Source organism: Centroberyx gerrardi, chromosome 11, assembly GCF_048128805.1.
Source record: "Centroberyx gerrardi isolate f3 chromosome 11, fCenGer3.hap1.cur.20231027, whole genome shotgun sequence".
Classification (NCBI taxonomy): Eukaryota; Metazoa; Chordata; class Actinopteri; order Beryciformes; family Berycidae; genus Centroberyx; species Centroberyx gerrardi.
In genome coordinates, this window is record NC_136007.1 from 23,961,492 (window position 1) to 23,978,093 (window position 16,602).

General features: G+C 43.7%; 1 protein-coding gene across 1 annotated transcript in view; it reads left to right on the forward strand.

The window, feature by feature from the left end:
• The window catches only part of uvrag (UV radiation resistance associated gene), an 86,493-nt gene that overhangs the window by 19,306 nt on the left and 50,585 nt on the right, over window positions 1-16,602 (forward strand). The window contains exons 8-11 of the mRNA XM_071898350.2: window positions 1,676-1,802; window positions 9,239-9,323; window positions 12,968-13,055; window positions 13,489-13,549. Of these exons, the coding sequence (XP_071754451.1) occupies window positions 1,676-1,802; window positions 9,239-9,323; window positions 12,968-13,055; window positions 13,489-13,549 (361 nt within the window). The remainder of the gene's footprint in view (window positions 1-1,675; window positions 1,803-9,238; window positions 9,324-12,967; window positions 13,056-13,488; window positions 13,550-16,602) is intronic.

Consider the following 16,602-nt stretch of genomic DNA (forward strand, 5'->3'; position numbering starts at 1 on the left):
TCTGATCCAGGCTACGATCGCTATCTAGGTGGTGTGTGTGTGTGTGTGTGTGTGTGTGTGTGTGCGTGTGTGTGTGTGATACCACAGGCCGAACTTCCAAAATAAAGGATGAGTAACAAGGTTAAATCTGTTATCACTCCTGGCCCTCTCCCTCCCAACTCTTCGTTCCTCCATCCCTCTATCTCTCCATCCTCCAGCTCCATTACACCTCCTTGCCATCATCCACGCAGTCCTTTCACTTTGCCTCTTATAACACTCTTTGCATGTTTTGCAGTTGCCTCATCTGTTCTCCCCAACATTTTTCACTGTATATTTCTGTTCACTTCCTATATCGCTCCCCTTCATTAATACCATATCCATCCAAGCCCACGTATCCCCAGTACTGTTCTTCATTAGTTGGTTGGCCCGCTTCAGGCTCCCACCGTCCCAGATAGAGACGTGAAGCCTGACAAAGGGACACCCTATGGAGAGGGCTAGATGTTGACTAATGACCTGCACTCTGATGCTGCTGCTGGCCAGGGAGCATGTGGTGAGAGAGACGCCAGCCAACAGCCATGGGTAGATAGATAAAGACACTGACGGAGACTCATCTGATGTTGATGGACTGGTTTGCAGGCTCCCACACGGGTGTGCGTTTGTGTATGTCATGGTTTTACGTGTGTTGGTGTCTTTGTGTTCCTCCCTAGTATTTTTTTTTACCTTTAATTATCTAGGGAAGGTTGGCTGAGCACACTTCAGCAACACTTTACATTCATACAGTTATATGCATTCACACCTGGGAGCTGCCCAGTACAGCCACAGTCCTCTACCTTTGGCCACTGAGCAGCTCCACTGGAGCAGGTAGGGGTCAAGTGCCTTGTTCAAGGTAGGATCTTTGGTAGTTGTTGAGGGAGGGGAGAGTGTTTGTCGTTTACTTTGCCCACCCACATTTTCCCAGCCGGTCTAGGGATTCGAACCAGCGACCTTCCAGTCATAAGCCAGCTTCTCTAACTTCTGGGCTCTAAAGTTACCGCTGGCTCCGAATATCCGATCCTACATATCCTTGATCTCAGAACTACCTTGAATCGTCTTGACACCTCTAAGTGCTCCCTCTCCTCTTCCCTTCATCCTCCCCTCCTATTGGCGTCTCCCATTCATGCATACCTCTTTGTGTCCAAAATCTCTTTCCTCCCCTGCTGCTAGTAACCTAATCTCAGGATCTCGGTCCAGGGTTGACACCCAGCCTTCAGCACAACATCCTCGCGTCTTATCAAGAGCAGCCATTTGCACAACAGCCAGAGCTCCACACCAGTTAGCTTGCAGCCAGCCATTCCCATGACCTGAACTCACTTCTGAACCTTTCCACCAGCAACACTGATCTTGGGGTTCATCGGGATGTTTTGAATAGCCACATCATACTCCCTATCTCTCATCATTAGTTATTAACAGTGGGCTCTACAGTATCGACTGCGAGGTTCGGCTAAGTAGATGTGTATTAAATCAATGCGACATGGGATCAGCCTGTGATTATATGACTTGTTTTGAGGGAACTAATAGGAATTTGGGGGGCTTTTTCAAAAGGGTAATAAACAGCCTAAGTTGCTGTGACCAAATGGTAAATATTTTCCCCCTCTTATCTTTCCTCTGTTTTCTTTCTCTGTATCTCTCTCTCTTCTCTCCTATTCGCTCTGAGCAGAAGAAGGAGCGAGAGTGCATGCAGCTGCGTATTGGTGTGCTGCGTAGTGAGCTGGATCGGCAGAGGAAGGCGCTGGGCAGGGAGATAGACCTACGGCAGAAGGAGAGAGCACAACTTCAGAAGAAAGGTAAAACGAATGGCTGCACAAACAATGACTTATACTTTTATAGTTCACACTGTGACACACCACCTTTATATTAAGTGGACTTTCTATGTCCACTTTCTATGTCACTTCTCTGCCCCATGATGAATTCGGTGGTAAAGGAGACTAAGGATTGGTCTGTGTTGGTTCGTTCGTTCATCCGTCCCATCACACACAATATTTCAGACACCACTGATTGGATTTTGACAAAACTTGGGGAAATGATGCGCCAAAGATGCGTTATGGCGTCTTCAAAATTACACTGATTGGCCCAAGTTACAGTTACAGGTCAAAGTAAAAAATTTGAATAACCAGTTAGTCATGTACATTTCCAAAAGTGCAGTCCACTGCATGACTGCTTCTCTTCAGTTATTTTTGTCCAACACAATGAACAATCACAAGGTGACATATTTGGTACTGATTTGGTCCAGATGGGAACTGAATCATTCACGGGAGGCAACGTGTTTACTGTTGCCTTGTCACCGTCTGGTGGTTGTACAATGTTTGGTGATGTCACATCTCCACACACAGTACTGGTTTTGTTGTGCTGCCTTAAGGAGCACATAATGGCCCTCTATTTCAATCTTAGCTAATACTTAGATACGTAACGTCATTATGCTCATTTGATTTCAGCCACAAGCAAGAGCAAGTTAAGGTCTATGTTGTCTAGCATTTATTGACTAATGTATTGAATACATTAGCACTACATTAGTGTTCCTCCAAATTATTGCTAGGGTTAATATGGACATACGAGTGCCAATAGAGAGCCTAGTATGTGAGTACAACGGCACTGAGACGAGGAGTGGAGTAGCATTTAGTATTGGATTAGCATCACATTGGAATGTTTACCACCCAATCCTGCCACAATTCACTCTGTTGCCACTAATGGTGCTGCATGACACAAGCCCTGCCTCTAAGTGAGCTTAATCTAATAGTGAAAAAAACACATTGTCCAGTAAATCCCTCCCAAATCCCGCACTCCTCTCATGCTTAACCACAAGGCTCCAATGCAGCCACCAACTGTAAAGAGAATGGAGAATGTCAAACATCTTCTGAAAGTCACAGATGGAAGCTACAGATGGAAGATCAAAGTCACTTGGGAGGAAAAAAAAGGTGAAGAAATAAAGAGAGAATGTGGCAAAAACTCATATTCCCTGGAAGCTTGATGTTGCTATACAAGCATGCCATGAGTTAAAAAAACAAGAAAAAACAAGACTACGTCAGTCAGCATAAACTTAGCTAGATGATTTGATTAAAGTTGCAGGCCAGCACTTGAGCTTTCATTTCCTCCTTGGTTAGCTATAATAACATAATATTATAATATAATAATAGCACAATGTGCTATAATAATGTCGCTGGATCTGTTTTGCCTTGGGCCCTCACTTTACCTACATTACTGAAAGCACAGGCCTAACTAGCATAGTTTCATGATGCATCCCACTATTACACTATTATGGCTTATTAAAAAATAAGTTGTATCTGCTTGCTCAAAGCTCTGATCCCTGCCTCATTAAAAAAAAAAAATTTTATTCAGTCATTTATCGTTCATGTTGCACAATCTTCTGTCCCCTTTGTTATGTTACTGATTAGAGAAAAGACAAATTAAAGACAGGCTCATTACAAAGCTGATGTACTAGGGGCAGATTGTGACCGCGCACCTCACAAGACAAAATCCAGTTATGGAAATGCTGTTGATAATTTGCCTGAAATTTGCATACACCGCATACAGTATTGTCAGTTTCAACATGTGATTTTATTTGAAGGGAAACACCAGTATTTCAGGCTGTCTGAGGGCAGTGGGTGGACTCTCTGTTCACTGGTAGCATGGTGTATTCCCAGTGCATTTAAGAGTACAGTAGTGTACAGTGCAGCACCATCACACACAGGAAACCTCTGTCACCCTCCTCGTCTGAGCCTGGGAGTCACTCAACACACACGCACACATACACATTCACACATATACATACAGTATATTGAGCCATTCCTGTGGTTCATGCGGTCCTTGCCAGGCCACTAAAGCAACAGTGTTTGTGCAACGGTGTCATTTAGTTAATTCTATGGAGTCTCTAACTCTTGGCTCTGTATGATGTCTGAGACTCTGGAAGTGTTTTACTACTGCAGCCCAGCCCACTACTGTCCATAGGGAAATAAAAGCCTTAGGTACTGTTTAATACCGCTTTGATGGGCAGGCTTACACACACACAAACACACATACACACATAAATGTACACACACACACACACACACACACACACACACACACACACACAAACATCCACAGATATGCAGGCTTGCATCCAAATTACTCATGTAGATTTGATGAATACTACATGCACACACAAGTTAAGATCTGCAGTATGTTGTATATTGCAGTTTCAATGCATTTATCACGCAGCAGCCTCAGTTTTTCTTTTCTTTGGGAAAATAAATTTGGGATTATCCAGATGGCTTCCTCTGTTTCTCATTCAACTATTCCATATAGAACATGTGCTTCCCAAGGCGCTTGCGTAAATCCACATAAGTAAAAAGTTTAACAGTAGGTAAAGGTCATGCTGTGCTCAGCAGCACCATGCACGCATTATACAATGAATCACATAGTTAGTTCTGTAGATTGCTCGATTTCATCCAAAGAGGCTTTATGCTGTAGAATGTGAACAAGAACTATGGATTAGTGTATATTGGAGTAATTTCCAACTACGGTGATTTTGACCAAGAGCTCCACTATGATCAATCTAATTTGGGCGATTGACCTAGTTCCTGAGCGGCTTTTCAAAGCCCTGCATTTGTACTGACTTGATGTGTCTTGGTCCCACCGGCACCAGTGGTAGTGTTTGTCGGGCCAGCCGCTCTCTAAAGTGACCTGGTATGTGATGGATCGCTGTTTGGCCAAAGGGCAGGGCACCACACTGGGCCACCAAACTGTGATGGGGTTGTTAATGATTGGCATGGAGTTTGAGTATACACACACATACACACACACACACACACACACACACACACACACACACACACGCATAGAAAGAGAGTGCTAAGGGGGGTTCAGGTAGAAGTTTTCTTTGTGTCGCGATCCTGACAAATGGCCCTTAATCCTCTGCCTCTTTACCTGTCACCACTCAGTCTACAGCCAGAAGAACTCGCTGCCCTCCCTCTCTGCATCCCATTCATGGCCTTTTTCCAGAATGGACAGGTGCTTATTAGGAAACAGAAGGAAAAGTACCTTCGGCTAGTTCAAGAGGGAAAAGGTATTTTTTGGGATAAATTGAGACGCCGTGGCTAAAATTGGGGTGTGTTGAAATTTTAGTTGTTTTTTCCCAGACTCATAACTCAAAACCCAGAAACCATATGCTGTTGAGCGCTGCTGTATTTCCATCTTGTTGTATAACTTTTCTAATTAGCCTGCACATATTCATTTATTTCAACATCTGAAAACCCCCCTGCATTAATTAGAGACGGGATACTATCGGAGACGGGTGTTTATAGTATTTCATACAGCAGCTAATTCTCTGTCTGATTATATTTGGATTGGCAGCAAAACGTGTTTGTTTCATACTTTCGGCCTGCACATTTTTATCACTTGTAGCTGCAATTTCATGTCAAAGTTTCCTCTCGAAATGCTGCTGGCTTGTCTGTCAAACATGCACATGCTTGAAGAACCTGTCAATCATATAGATTGCTCATCAGACAAGCTGCCGTCTAAGGATAGATGGTTTATATACTCATTCATTTTAGGGATACGGTTTCAGTGTTTGTGTTTTAACCGTTATGCAAGCGGTAGCAGTTTTGACAACATTTTTGACCTCTTGTCAATTGGAGACGAGTGTTTAATTTTCACACATTCCCCAGTGCTTATTAGACACAGGCTACGATGTGAGTTTTATTGACAGTTTAACAGTACGTATATGTCTGTTGCTACGCCATATGTCCCTAGAGGGCATCCTGTGCGGATTGTTAATATCCATTCCTTGTCACGCTCTTTAGGATCTCATCTATACCTGGCCGTGTGGTCTTCCTGCCTCACACAGCCATAGGGCCCATTAACAGATCACTCTCTTATCACCCACCCAAAACCAGTTCTCAGGAAACCCGCCTCTCTCAAAACAAATGGGCCAGAAAACCCAAACATACAGTAGAGTTTCTGCAGGTGTGTGTGACTGTGTACACGTGTGCTAGCAGATAAAGGTGAGATGAAAGTTCGGTGTGTGTCTGCATTTTTTTAAAAGGGACCATTAGAATGTCGCTTCAGACTTGCTAATGCCTGCAGTGTGTGCGTGTGTGTGCATGTGTGTGTTCGTGTCCCGCTTGGCCAACCCGGACAGTGTTAACATAATGACTGTAGAAAAACACCAGCAGTCGGTATCATCCTGATGACAGGTTAACGACTAGCTGTTCAATGCCCGCTGATTTACAGTAATGGCAGTGAACTCTTAGGGGTGGAGTGTGAATTTGAGGGAAGCTGTTGTTTTTCACTACTCACACAAACACACACACAGTCACACTAAAAGGTCCACAGCGTGACTTACACCGAATCCGTAACAGAAGACAGATGAGCATGACAAAACATTTTTTTCCTCCTTTTTTCGCCTGTGATTACACGAAAAAAGTCCCTCTTTCCTCCCCTCAGAAAGAATGGGTTTGGTTTTGGTGGGGTCACACTCTTGTCACAATTTCCTCTCGTCTAATTTCCTCCCCTTCCACCTTGAGCCAACGGCATAAATCAGGTCTGTGAACGGCGTTTATTGTGCTTTATAACGGTAGTTATTCTCACGCTCTGCGACGCGGCCAGGGCTCCCGACCAATAAATGTCAGTGGCGGAGTTTCCCCAGCGTGAGGAACAGAGGGCTGTGAAGAGTGTGGAGGTATTTGTCACCTCAGAGAAAAGGTCTCATATTGAAACTATCATCATTAGCGCTCACTTACCAGCAGCTCAGCCTTACAGTACTACATCCTTCAGCTGGCTGCCATCTTGACTGAGGGCAAGGGTTGACAGGTACTGCAGTCCAACGCTCTGCCTAATGACTTTCTACTTCCCTCCTGCCCTTTCTGTTAACTTCTCGTTCCGTCTCTCTGCCACAGCCACACCCCCCTCCTCATCTGCAAGCATGAAAAGGCTCGATTAAAAACGAGGCTGTTCTGATGGATCTTTTTTAATTGGAAATGAATGACATTCCTTTCAATTGTTACCTCCCACACAGCGTTCAATATGTTCTCCTTCACACTTTCATCATGACATAGGAAACGAGATGAAGAGAACCACACAAGGCCATAAAAAAGACAAAAGAAAATGGAGGGATTATTAATGCCCATAATGCATATTTTCTCTTCCACACATTGATGTAATAGATTCCCTTGAAAGAGTTTCACAAGGGTCTAGTTCATTTGATATTTGGTTATGGTGCTTCATTTGATTTGAATTCCTGATATGCATTATTCGCTCTATTAAGTATATAAAACAGCTAAATAATGTATACTATATTCTAACTACAGTATAGCATTTAAACTGCATTTAATGCTGCACGGATTACGGGTCACATGATGATGATCACCAACTCTCAATAATCTGTAATAAACTGTAAAACCATTTACAGTTTTGCAATATGTATCAGATTAAGTGTGCCTTTTAAGATGCTTTATGTAGGATTTTCTCATGAATGCATTGCTGTGAAATTTTGAAACAATGACTTTTTCTCATGCTTGGGGAAAAAAACAATGGCTCCAATGATCAGTTTTATTTGGTTTGAGATTCTTTTCCTTCAAATTGTCGATTCGCAAGTTACAGTGCGCATCGAAAATAGCAGGGAGGGAAAATAAATGTGCCCATAGAGAGCAGCTCATTGGAGCCACAGTTTGTAAAGAAAGTGCTCATCTCCCTTGACTTTTCACACCTGTTAATTACATTACAAAAATATTTAAAATACTGTACATGTTTTGGATATTTGTTGATTATATTTTTGCAAAAATTATGTGAAGCTGTAAAAAATCTTGTTTTTGGCTGAAATGCCTCAAGTAGCAAAACATTTTTTCAATATTTCACAACACGTTTCAATGTACTTAGACTTAGTTAGTAGGTTATAAAAAACTTTTTTTTTTTTTTTCCCCAAAATTATTCCAGTGCTGGGGTTTCAAAGGAAATGAAAATGAAACCTCTCCCTGAACTTTTGTGATGTGTGAAAATCACCCATATGTGTGTGAGTTTGTACTTTTATGAATGATCTGTATGTGTATCCCAGAGGGAGGACACAACAACCATGGAGAGCTGCACAGTAGAACACATTTAAAGTGGCGTGACATGGCCAAACATTTGTCAACAGGATAGCACACACACACACACACACACACAGAGAGAGCCAGAGTTTTTTTTGTTTTTTTACATTGCCATGGTATTTGTTTTAGCCTGTCCGCCCCTGCCTTGATGCACACTGGAATGGGTTAGAGGGATGAAAGGATGAAAAGATGGATGATAGAGCAGAGCTGGGCATTACATAAAAGCAAAAGTGCAGTCCAGGCCCACGCAGGCAGTATTGAACGGTGTTTTCAAGTCATCGCTTAAAAACTGAGGGTTGGCCTGCTTAATCTCTCCCTGACACTATCTTTCTTTGTAGCTAATCTGATTGAGAGACTTCTGTGAGTCCCTCCACTTTCCCTCCCTCCCTCCCTCTCTCGTCCCCAGCCTCCCTCCTTCCACCCGTGCGATGCCTGTCTGAGCAGAATGGCGCTGACAGGAAGCATGCGGTGAAAGGCCGGGTCCTGTGATTCAGCCGGCCACATAATTGAGTGACTGCTCTATCTGTGCCAAGCTCACTTTGTCTGCCTTCATCCCATTTGACTGGAGGTTAAAGGCGTCTTTGCTTAGAACTTGAACCATAAACTTTTCCTAAAATGGTGCACTCTTCCTTTTTGATAGTGGCATTGGACTTACCACCCTAATGCTGCATTCACATAAAATCACAAAATTGAGGATTCTAATGTCATGTTTTGCAGTTTGCTCTTACATTTGACTGCCACCCCACCATTTTTTAGGCCACAGGGTGAACACAGCAGTAAGAAAATATTCTATTGCTGTCCTAAACCACTGGGTTATTATCCTAGTTGCACATCATTTGGGCCTGTCAGTGTTGCGGTTACACAACCTCCACAAGCTGTATCATCACTGATCCTTATCTAACTGATTTTATTTATTTGCCCAGCCCTGTATTTATGTAGTCTGACAAATCCTGTAATCATCATACATATGTTGTGTGGTTTTATGTGGTGTCAAGAGGAAATGGGTTTTGGCCTGATCAAAAGAGCTATTTGATGTTCCTAAAGCTTTAACAGGGGATGGCAGCCGACCAAACACAGGCCCACCCACCTGTGCAGATTTACCAGAACAGAACCCGCACCTGGTAATTTACTCTTTCTCTCTCTCTCTGTCTGTCTGTCAGAGGAAGCCTTCTCCACTCAGCAAGAGAGTCTGAAGGAGGAGAAAGAGTCCTTAACTAAGCTGCAGAAGGAATGCACTGCCAAGAGGTACGTGTGAACCTGTTATTAGGTATCGCTTTATCTCTGCACACACACATACACACTCCTGCACTGCGTCTTATAAAGCTCACCCATCTGCTAGAAATTACTGAATGATGTGCCCCGGTGTGCTGCTCAATTGTTGGGACGAGATCACCCCCCCACACACACACACACACACACACACGCTTATGAAACGAGGGGATGTTTTGCGGCTGGCTGCTGCTTATTTATGTGTTCTGACCAGACTATGCAGATTGTGTTAAAGGCCCGGTCGGACTGTGTTTGCCTTGGCCTCCGCGGTGGGTGCCGACCCCCGGATATGGCCTTTGTTTGTCCGAGAAGTACCTGGCAGCCACAGAGGGTAAACCAGAGCCCCGGGAAGGCCAGCAGAGGCCAAGAGAACCAGCAAACAGGAAATTAACACAGACACTTGTGCATCTGCCTAACATCCATTCCGCGGAAATATCTATTTAGTTAATTTTTTTTGCTTTTTCGTGGAAATGTTTTTTTTTTTTTTAACCTTTATTTATCCAGGGAACTGCTATAGTGAGCATGCACGCACTTTTTCAGCCTTGCCCTGCTGAACATTTGTAGTCGTACAGTTACATATATTCACCCTTGGGAGCGGCCCAGCACAACCCAAGGTGTCTGCCATTGGCCACTGAGGTCCCAGCACTGGAGACACAGGGGGTAAAGTGTGTTGCTCTGTTACCTTGACAGTAGTTGTTGAGGGAGGGGAGAGTTATTTCTTCACTTTAAGTACACCCGGTCTTCTACTGTAGGCCACGGAGCGACTCCACCAAGAAATTGGGGGTTAAGTGTCTTGGCAGTAGTTGTTGCGGGACTCTGAGCGTCACAGTTCACTTTCCCTGCTTAAATTTTCTTAGAATGGCTGAATATTTGAACCAACGCCCTTCTGGTCACAAGCCAGGACCTGTAGATTACCCCACACCAACAAAGATACAGAGGAACAAAAAGTATTTGTCTGAGAGTTATTGAGAACAGACATTAAGAGGGACGGCTGTGGGAAACATGAGTTTGCGTGTTTGGGTTAGGACGACGATTTGTGAAGGACTTGCATCTCGGCTTAACCAGCCAGATAACGCAAAGCCTGCTGGAGAGAGATGAGTGATTTCTGGGAAGGGTCAGATCAGACGGTCAACACACACTAATCTCTGTCTTCTGTTGTCACTTGTACAAAGCAGCCACAGACTGGGGAAGGGTAATGATAAGAGACTGCTGACCACATGCAAAGCCAAATAGGAAATCCAAGTGAAAGGCGAGGAGCATGGATGGAAGGGTGCATCACTTTCAATAATGATTTCCTTCCCCAAACGTCTTTTCATCTACATGAAATGATGGACTATTACCCTCACTACTCCACAAGTAGTGGTTTAAAGTATTGAATGGGATATTTAAAGAGGGACACACACACACAGGCACACACACACACACCAAGAGCTGAACAAAGAAGTCGATCAGTTGAGTAGTCAACTCGTACCACTGGGCAATGCTCTGGGGAGATGTGCTGTGTTGCTCACACATATGCAGTCAAAGGAATCTATGTGTGTAAAGCTTAGAAGACTGAAGTTTCATTTACTCTTTTTAAATGCAGTTATTTGTATATTATTTTGCAACAGCAGACATGTATTCAAATTTTTGAATTTTGAATGCCATCTGAAGCGTGGCAGGTTTCACACAGTCCAATGACTAGTTTAATTTTAGGTTTTAAATATCAGATTGTAATGAGTAAATATGCACCATCTGCAGGGAATTTGAATCTACAATACACTTTGCCCATTGTGTAAAATGGCCAGAATTGGAGAAACTAGGTCAGTGAAATTAGAAGATGAAAACAACTGGTGCTTTTCATTCTATTAATCCTGCAAACACTATGCAGCTGTAATCTGCCAGTTCATTGACATTAATTTCAAATGACATTAGTTCCATTTCTCAAAAAGAAAAACATCCGTGTGGGGAGTAAATTTGTTCTGAATGTACTGTACCTTTCATAGTTGTTTTAGGATCTCCTGCAGATAGTTCATGCCATATTTGTTGCTCAATATTTGTCTTGTAGGCTTTCGAAACTGACAAAACAGCACTTCCAAAAGTAAACCCCCTGCACAGAAGTGCTGGGTAAAAAAAATAGATACACTAACACATCATCTTCAGACTATTTATATGCACACCTGGTGGGTGGTGGCAATCAAGCATAGAACGAACCTGACAAGAAGGCGACATGCAAAATGCGTTGTTTGCACACATCATGTTTTAAATTTCCCAGGCATCAATACTGATTTTTCTATAGCTTATTTTGCAGCTGTGAAACCAGGAAACCAGTATGTTTTTTCAGTTTGGTCAAGGTATGTTGTAGGTGTCAGTGTAGCAATCATCTCATACTGTAGCTTCTGTGGTTCTAGTGTCATTGGCTACAATATTGTGGCCTCATTTCAGATTCAAAAACACAATGTGGTGAGAAGAGCTCTATAAACCCTTATGAGGCACCACTCATGTTCATCACTGATGACAACACTGTTGCTAAACCTGAGGGACATTCAGTAGGACATTTGTTTTTTTGTAAGCGTCAGCCAGTGTTTGCCTACACATAAACAACACTTCAAACACTGTTAGCCAAGAACATTCGTGTACATTAGCAAGCAGACTTGGGTTGTAGTACGACACACAGGGTTCCCACAGGTAATGAGATTTCTGGAATATCATGACAGTTTTAGAGGTGTACTCCAGACAGGAAAGGTCAGGGAATTTGATACATTCTCTGGAGAGGTCAGGGAATATATTGCACGGTTTTACAAATGGGTCACTTTACAGGAATATACAAGAATTTTACAACTTGTTTGACACACTCATTACAAACCGTACTATTCAGCAGTTTAGAACTTTTCTGAGCTGAAAAACAACATTAACAAGTAACAAATATTTAAAATATTGCATTTTTTTTTTAAAATTGCAATTGTGAATAAGCTGTGAATAAGCAGACCCCAGTAGTTGTCATTGGAAAGTGAACATTATTCCAGACATCTTCACTTTTCGCAGGATTTCACCCATCCAGCTTTAGTAATAGGACAGGCTGGGGGTTGAGGGACCCAGGACGATCATTTGGGACTGTCCCAGGGGGATATAAAGTGGCTGGTAATTTGGCAGTTGTCATAATTGAGTTTCTTTTACAGTTAGATTGAAGATGACTCAGCGCCGGAGCCATTAGCGCTCTCATCCAAGAAGTGCCTAGACAAACACCAGCTTGGCTAGCCTTCCCTTTAGACTGACATTAACCTGCTGTCACACCTCATTACGCTGCATACATAAACTCTCTCTCTCTCCTCTCGGTTCTGTCGTTCATCTCCTCTCTTTTACGGTGCTTTAATCACCTATAAGCCTTACTGTGGGTCCCTCTCCAGCACTAACTCTCCTGTATGACTTCAGCTGCTCATTTTCTCCTTCTCCCACTACCTCCGGCTGCCCTCTTTCCTCCTTCTCCTACCCACTCGTCTCTCCTCTTTCCCTCGTTCCTCTCCCTGCCCTACCCCTCCCCATCTGCTCCACTCCTGACTGTGGCTTTTGTCTCGTTCGGCCCGATCGGTTCAGCGAAATGTCTCACTGTGTCGTCCATGTGTCTGGCTTTGTCTCCCCAGAGAGCAGTTCCTCAAGTCCAACGCACAGCTCACCTTCCGCTGTCGTCAGCTCCTGTCAGAGCTCTCCTACATCTACCCCATCGACGTGGTGAGTTGGACCTGATGCACAACACACTGCACACAAGGCAACTACAAAAAAAATCACCCATTTACAGCATCAAGGCTTTTATAAAGACACTTTACATACAAGTTGCTGCAGATACAGTATAATGCACTGTATGCAGTAAGGCGTACTAAGGTGCCCTTCTGTATTCTACTTCGATGTTTTAGGAGAACATCCTTGTTTTACTCAGCTTTCTGTTATATGTTACAGTCACTCGGTTGTCTAAAATGTTCGCTGAAGAAACAGAATACTTTAAATGCCAACACCCGTGGTCAATAAGTGAATGATTTAGAGCGAGTGCCTCTTCCAGCTGCAAAGCTGGTGTTCGCCCCACAGGGATTTTTCGACTTGTCTGTGTCTATTTTTCCGCTGTCTGATCGTTGTCTTTAATATGAAACCTCTTTATTCAAATCCTCAGGCTAATCAGTCAGATTATGTCATCTGCGGAGTCAAGCTGCCCAACTCTGAGGATTTCCAAGGTAAATGATTGTGTGTCCGCTTGTGTGGGTCTCTGTGTTTCAGGGTTGTAGGAGGACAAGCTGCGGCGAGGCATGCTGAACAAATGTTTCATCTTTGCTTTCATGCCAATGGTTATATATAGAATTTTGGTGCAGGAAAGCAGTTTTGATGGGTGGGTGAATTGAATTGCTCCCTCATTAGATTTGGCATGTGCACACTTTACTATTTTAAAGCAGATGAGGATACCACCTGTCTAGGTGGGCTGCACAAGTAATCAGAAAACACAATTTTGGCTACTATGGCTGCCAAATTCTTTGCAAATTGCAAAAGGTTACACTTTTCATCACAGAGAAAGGAGTTGCAGACAATTTCTTTAACAAGATATGCTGTGCTTTGGAGAGTCCTTGGTCTAAAAATCAAGTAGCACATCAGAGAAAATTTTCATCATTATATTTCAGCAGAGTGAATCCTAAACATGTAAAATTAACTGTTTCCACTTTCCACTTCTTACTGCCCATGCAATATTTAGCTGTAAAAATTACATTATGATTTTATTGCCAATAGGATGCAGCTGTACTTTCTGGGATGGGTTGACCACCTGCTTTGCTCCGGCCAGTTCTGCACAATCAAAACCACTCTCTACTCACAATAAACGCTATCTTTCATCTAAGAAACGCGAGATGAGTCAGCAGTGGCTGAGCACCAATATAAATACTCCTCTATGACAAAGACACTGTTTGACACAAGGAGCCTTGTGATCACCAGAGAGTACCAGAGAGGATGAGCTGGCTGTGTGTAAGGGGCAGATTAAGTACCCTGATAGGGCTGAAAGCAACACAGTGGAAAATTTGAACATGGTCATTCAGCGACCTCGTCTGAATGGAAGCTGACTCCATTGGGCCCCTAAAGTGCCCCCTATCATCCAGGAATGCAGAAATTGCTTCCTGTGTATTTGAACTCTTGAGACTGTGATATATATTTTTTCTTGCATCTTTTTAAGCGGTTGTTCTATGAGGACCAGAGAGAGAAGACAGACATTCTGGGAGCTACTGGTGGGATGATTTACATTCCTCTTTATTGTTTTTCTGTCAATACACAGCTCTGCTGATCTTGTGTTGGCTGCTAATGGGGGAGTTGCTCAGTACAGCCACAGTGTTGTGCACAGTCTTGCATCAAGTTTGCTTTTATAACCGGTTCCACTACCTTGGTGAGCCAAAACCACATGGTTTCATATCAAAGAAGTTAGGCAAAGTGTTAGGCAACTGAAAAGTATTTTCTTTACCATGCTATGACGGCCATGAAGCCATAGTTATTATGTTTGTGCGGTGGGTTTAGGGTTAGGCTGAGGCTGTATGTGTTCTGATAAATAGGATTTGCTTTCACAGGCAGGCTTGATTCATAACTTCTCAAGAGCTTGGAGGAGTTGAGGGGGGTGGGATTGAGGGGGTAAGGTTTGGACTGCAGACCCCTCTAACACTCCCAACACTCCCACCCTTCGTCCATACCCCACATTCTCCAGCTCCCCTTCCTCACAGCTGGTGGGATGAAGCAAGCCTCTGAGTCCATAATTCAAAATACCACTCCCACTCTCCTCCGCTCCCCGCTGTCTCACTCCACCTGCTAACATCCTTTAGTGGACAGAGTGAGTACAGTACAGCGTGTCTCCTTCACACCCTGTCTTTGTCCACTGCCCTGCACAGCTGACAGCCAGCCCATTTGTGTTTGCAGCGTTGACTTGTTCCCCCATGGCGGAGGCCTGTGTCTGCCCCTGCCTCCCAGTCCTGCGTAGGTGGATACCTAGCAGTGAGTAAACCACCGAGCATGTGCTGTGGCAGAAGATAAAAGGGCTAATAGAGAACGTCCTAACGCATCCACTGCTAACTACCCTCTCCTGTCTGCCCCTCCCTCTTAGTCCGGAGGCTTGTGGTTTGTGAGATGCAGAGAAGAGCTGCCATGCAATGCCAGGTAGCCATCGTTCACCACCTAACAGCACCGTCATATCCACTAGAGCTCATACAGAGGCCAAGACAATATACACAGACCTTGTATACAGATGACAGAAGTAAGAGGTGCAGAATGATGCCCTCTACCTGCGCACTTCACCTCATCTCTGACCCCATGCTCCCATTTGTGTGGGGTCTGCCCTAGAGAGAGCTTGATCAAGTCCAGAACTGTCTGGATGGGTGTCGGAGAAAGGCTAAAAAGGCCTGTAGGGGAGGATGTTCCGCATTAGAGACCAGGGTCAGGGTTAGTGGAAGTCCTAATCTCACCAGGGGGACAAAGTGAAAATGGGTGCCACTGCGGTGAAGTCCATAACTAAGCTCTCCCTGTCAGCTCAAACTAACAAGGTATCAGCAAGTCTCCAGTTGCACCCTAAGGTGTCACTTATACTTGCATGTCCTTTACTTGACCTGGCATTCTTGTTAGTTTGAAGCAGCATCCAAGAGCACTGGACGCCGGGAAGCTGTTTACACCAGGTGTTTAGTTGCTATGGAGTCAAAAAGGAACAAGAATGATACAATACAGGCTTTCTGTGTTAAGCAGAAAAAACACACAGTGTGAGCCAAGCAGTCTACCACTCACTATGGTCATAGTCTATTATTTCAAAGCATTAAGATAAAAACCACTATGATTTTAAGTCTTTGCCTCAAGCGGTGTGCTGCTGCTGCTTGAGAACTTGAAACCACTTAGTGTGCTCTCTTGAAACCATTTCTCTTATTGGAAATGAGATGGTTTCGTACCCTGTCAGAAATGTACACAAAGGCATCTAGTTTTCCACCCGAAATGTGTTTGGGTTCAGAGGGGATTGTTATATGTGATGCTTTTGCTACTCAGGCACATTTCTGAAGCAGATGAGGTATCGTACAGCCGCCAGTGTTTCTTGGTGCGGTGCGTGCCGTGCCACCAAAAGCTGTATTTTGTATCATTTTCAAAACACTTTCCCACATGAACGCAACTGCTCTTCTTCCTGTGAATACTTGGATATCAAATTGTCTTCTGTTTGATGTTTATAGATTTTTGTTTGGATTCACAAGATGTGAACATGGATTATGTACAGACTATTTATTTTCTC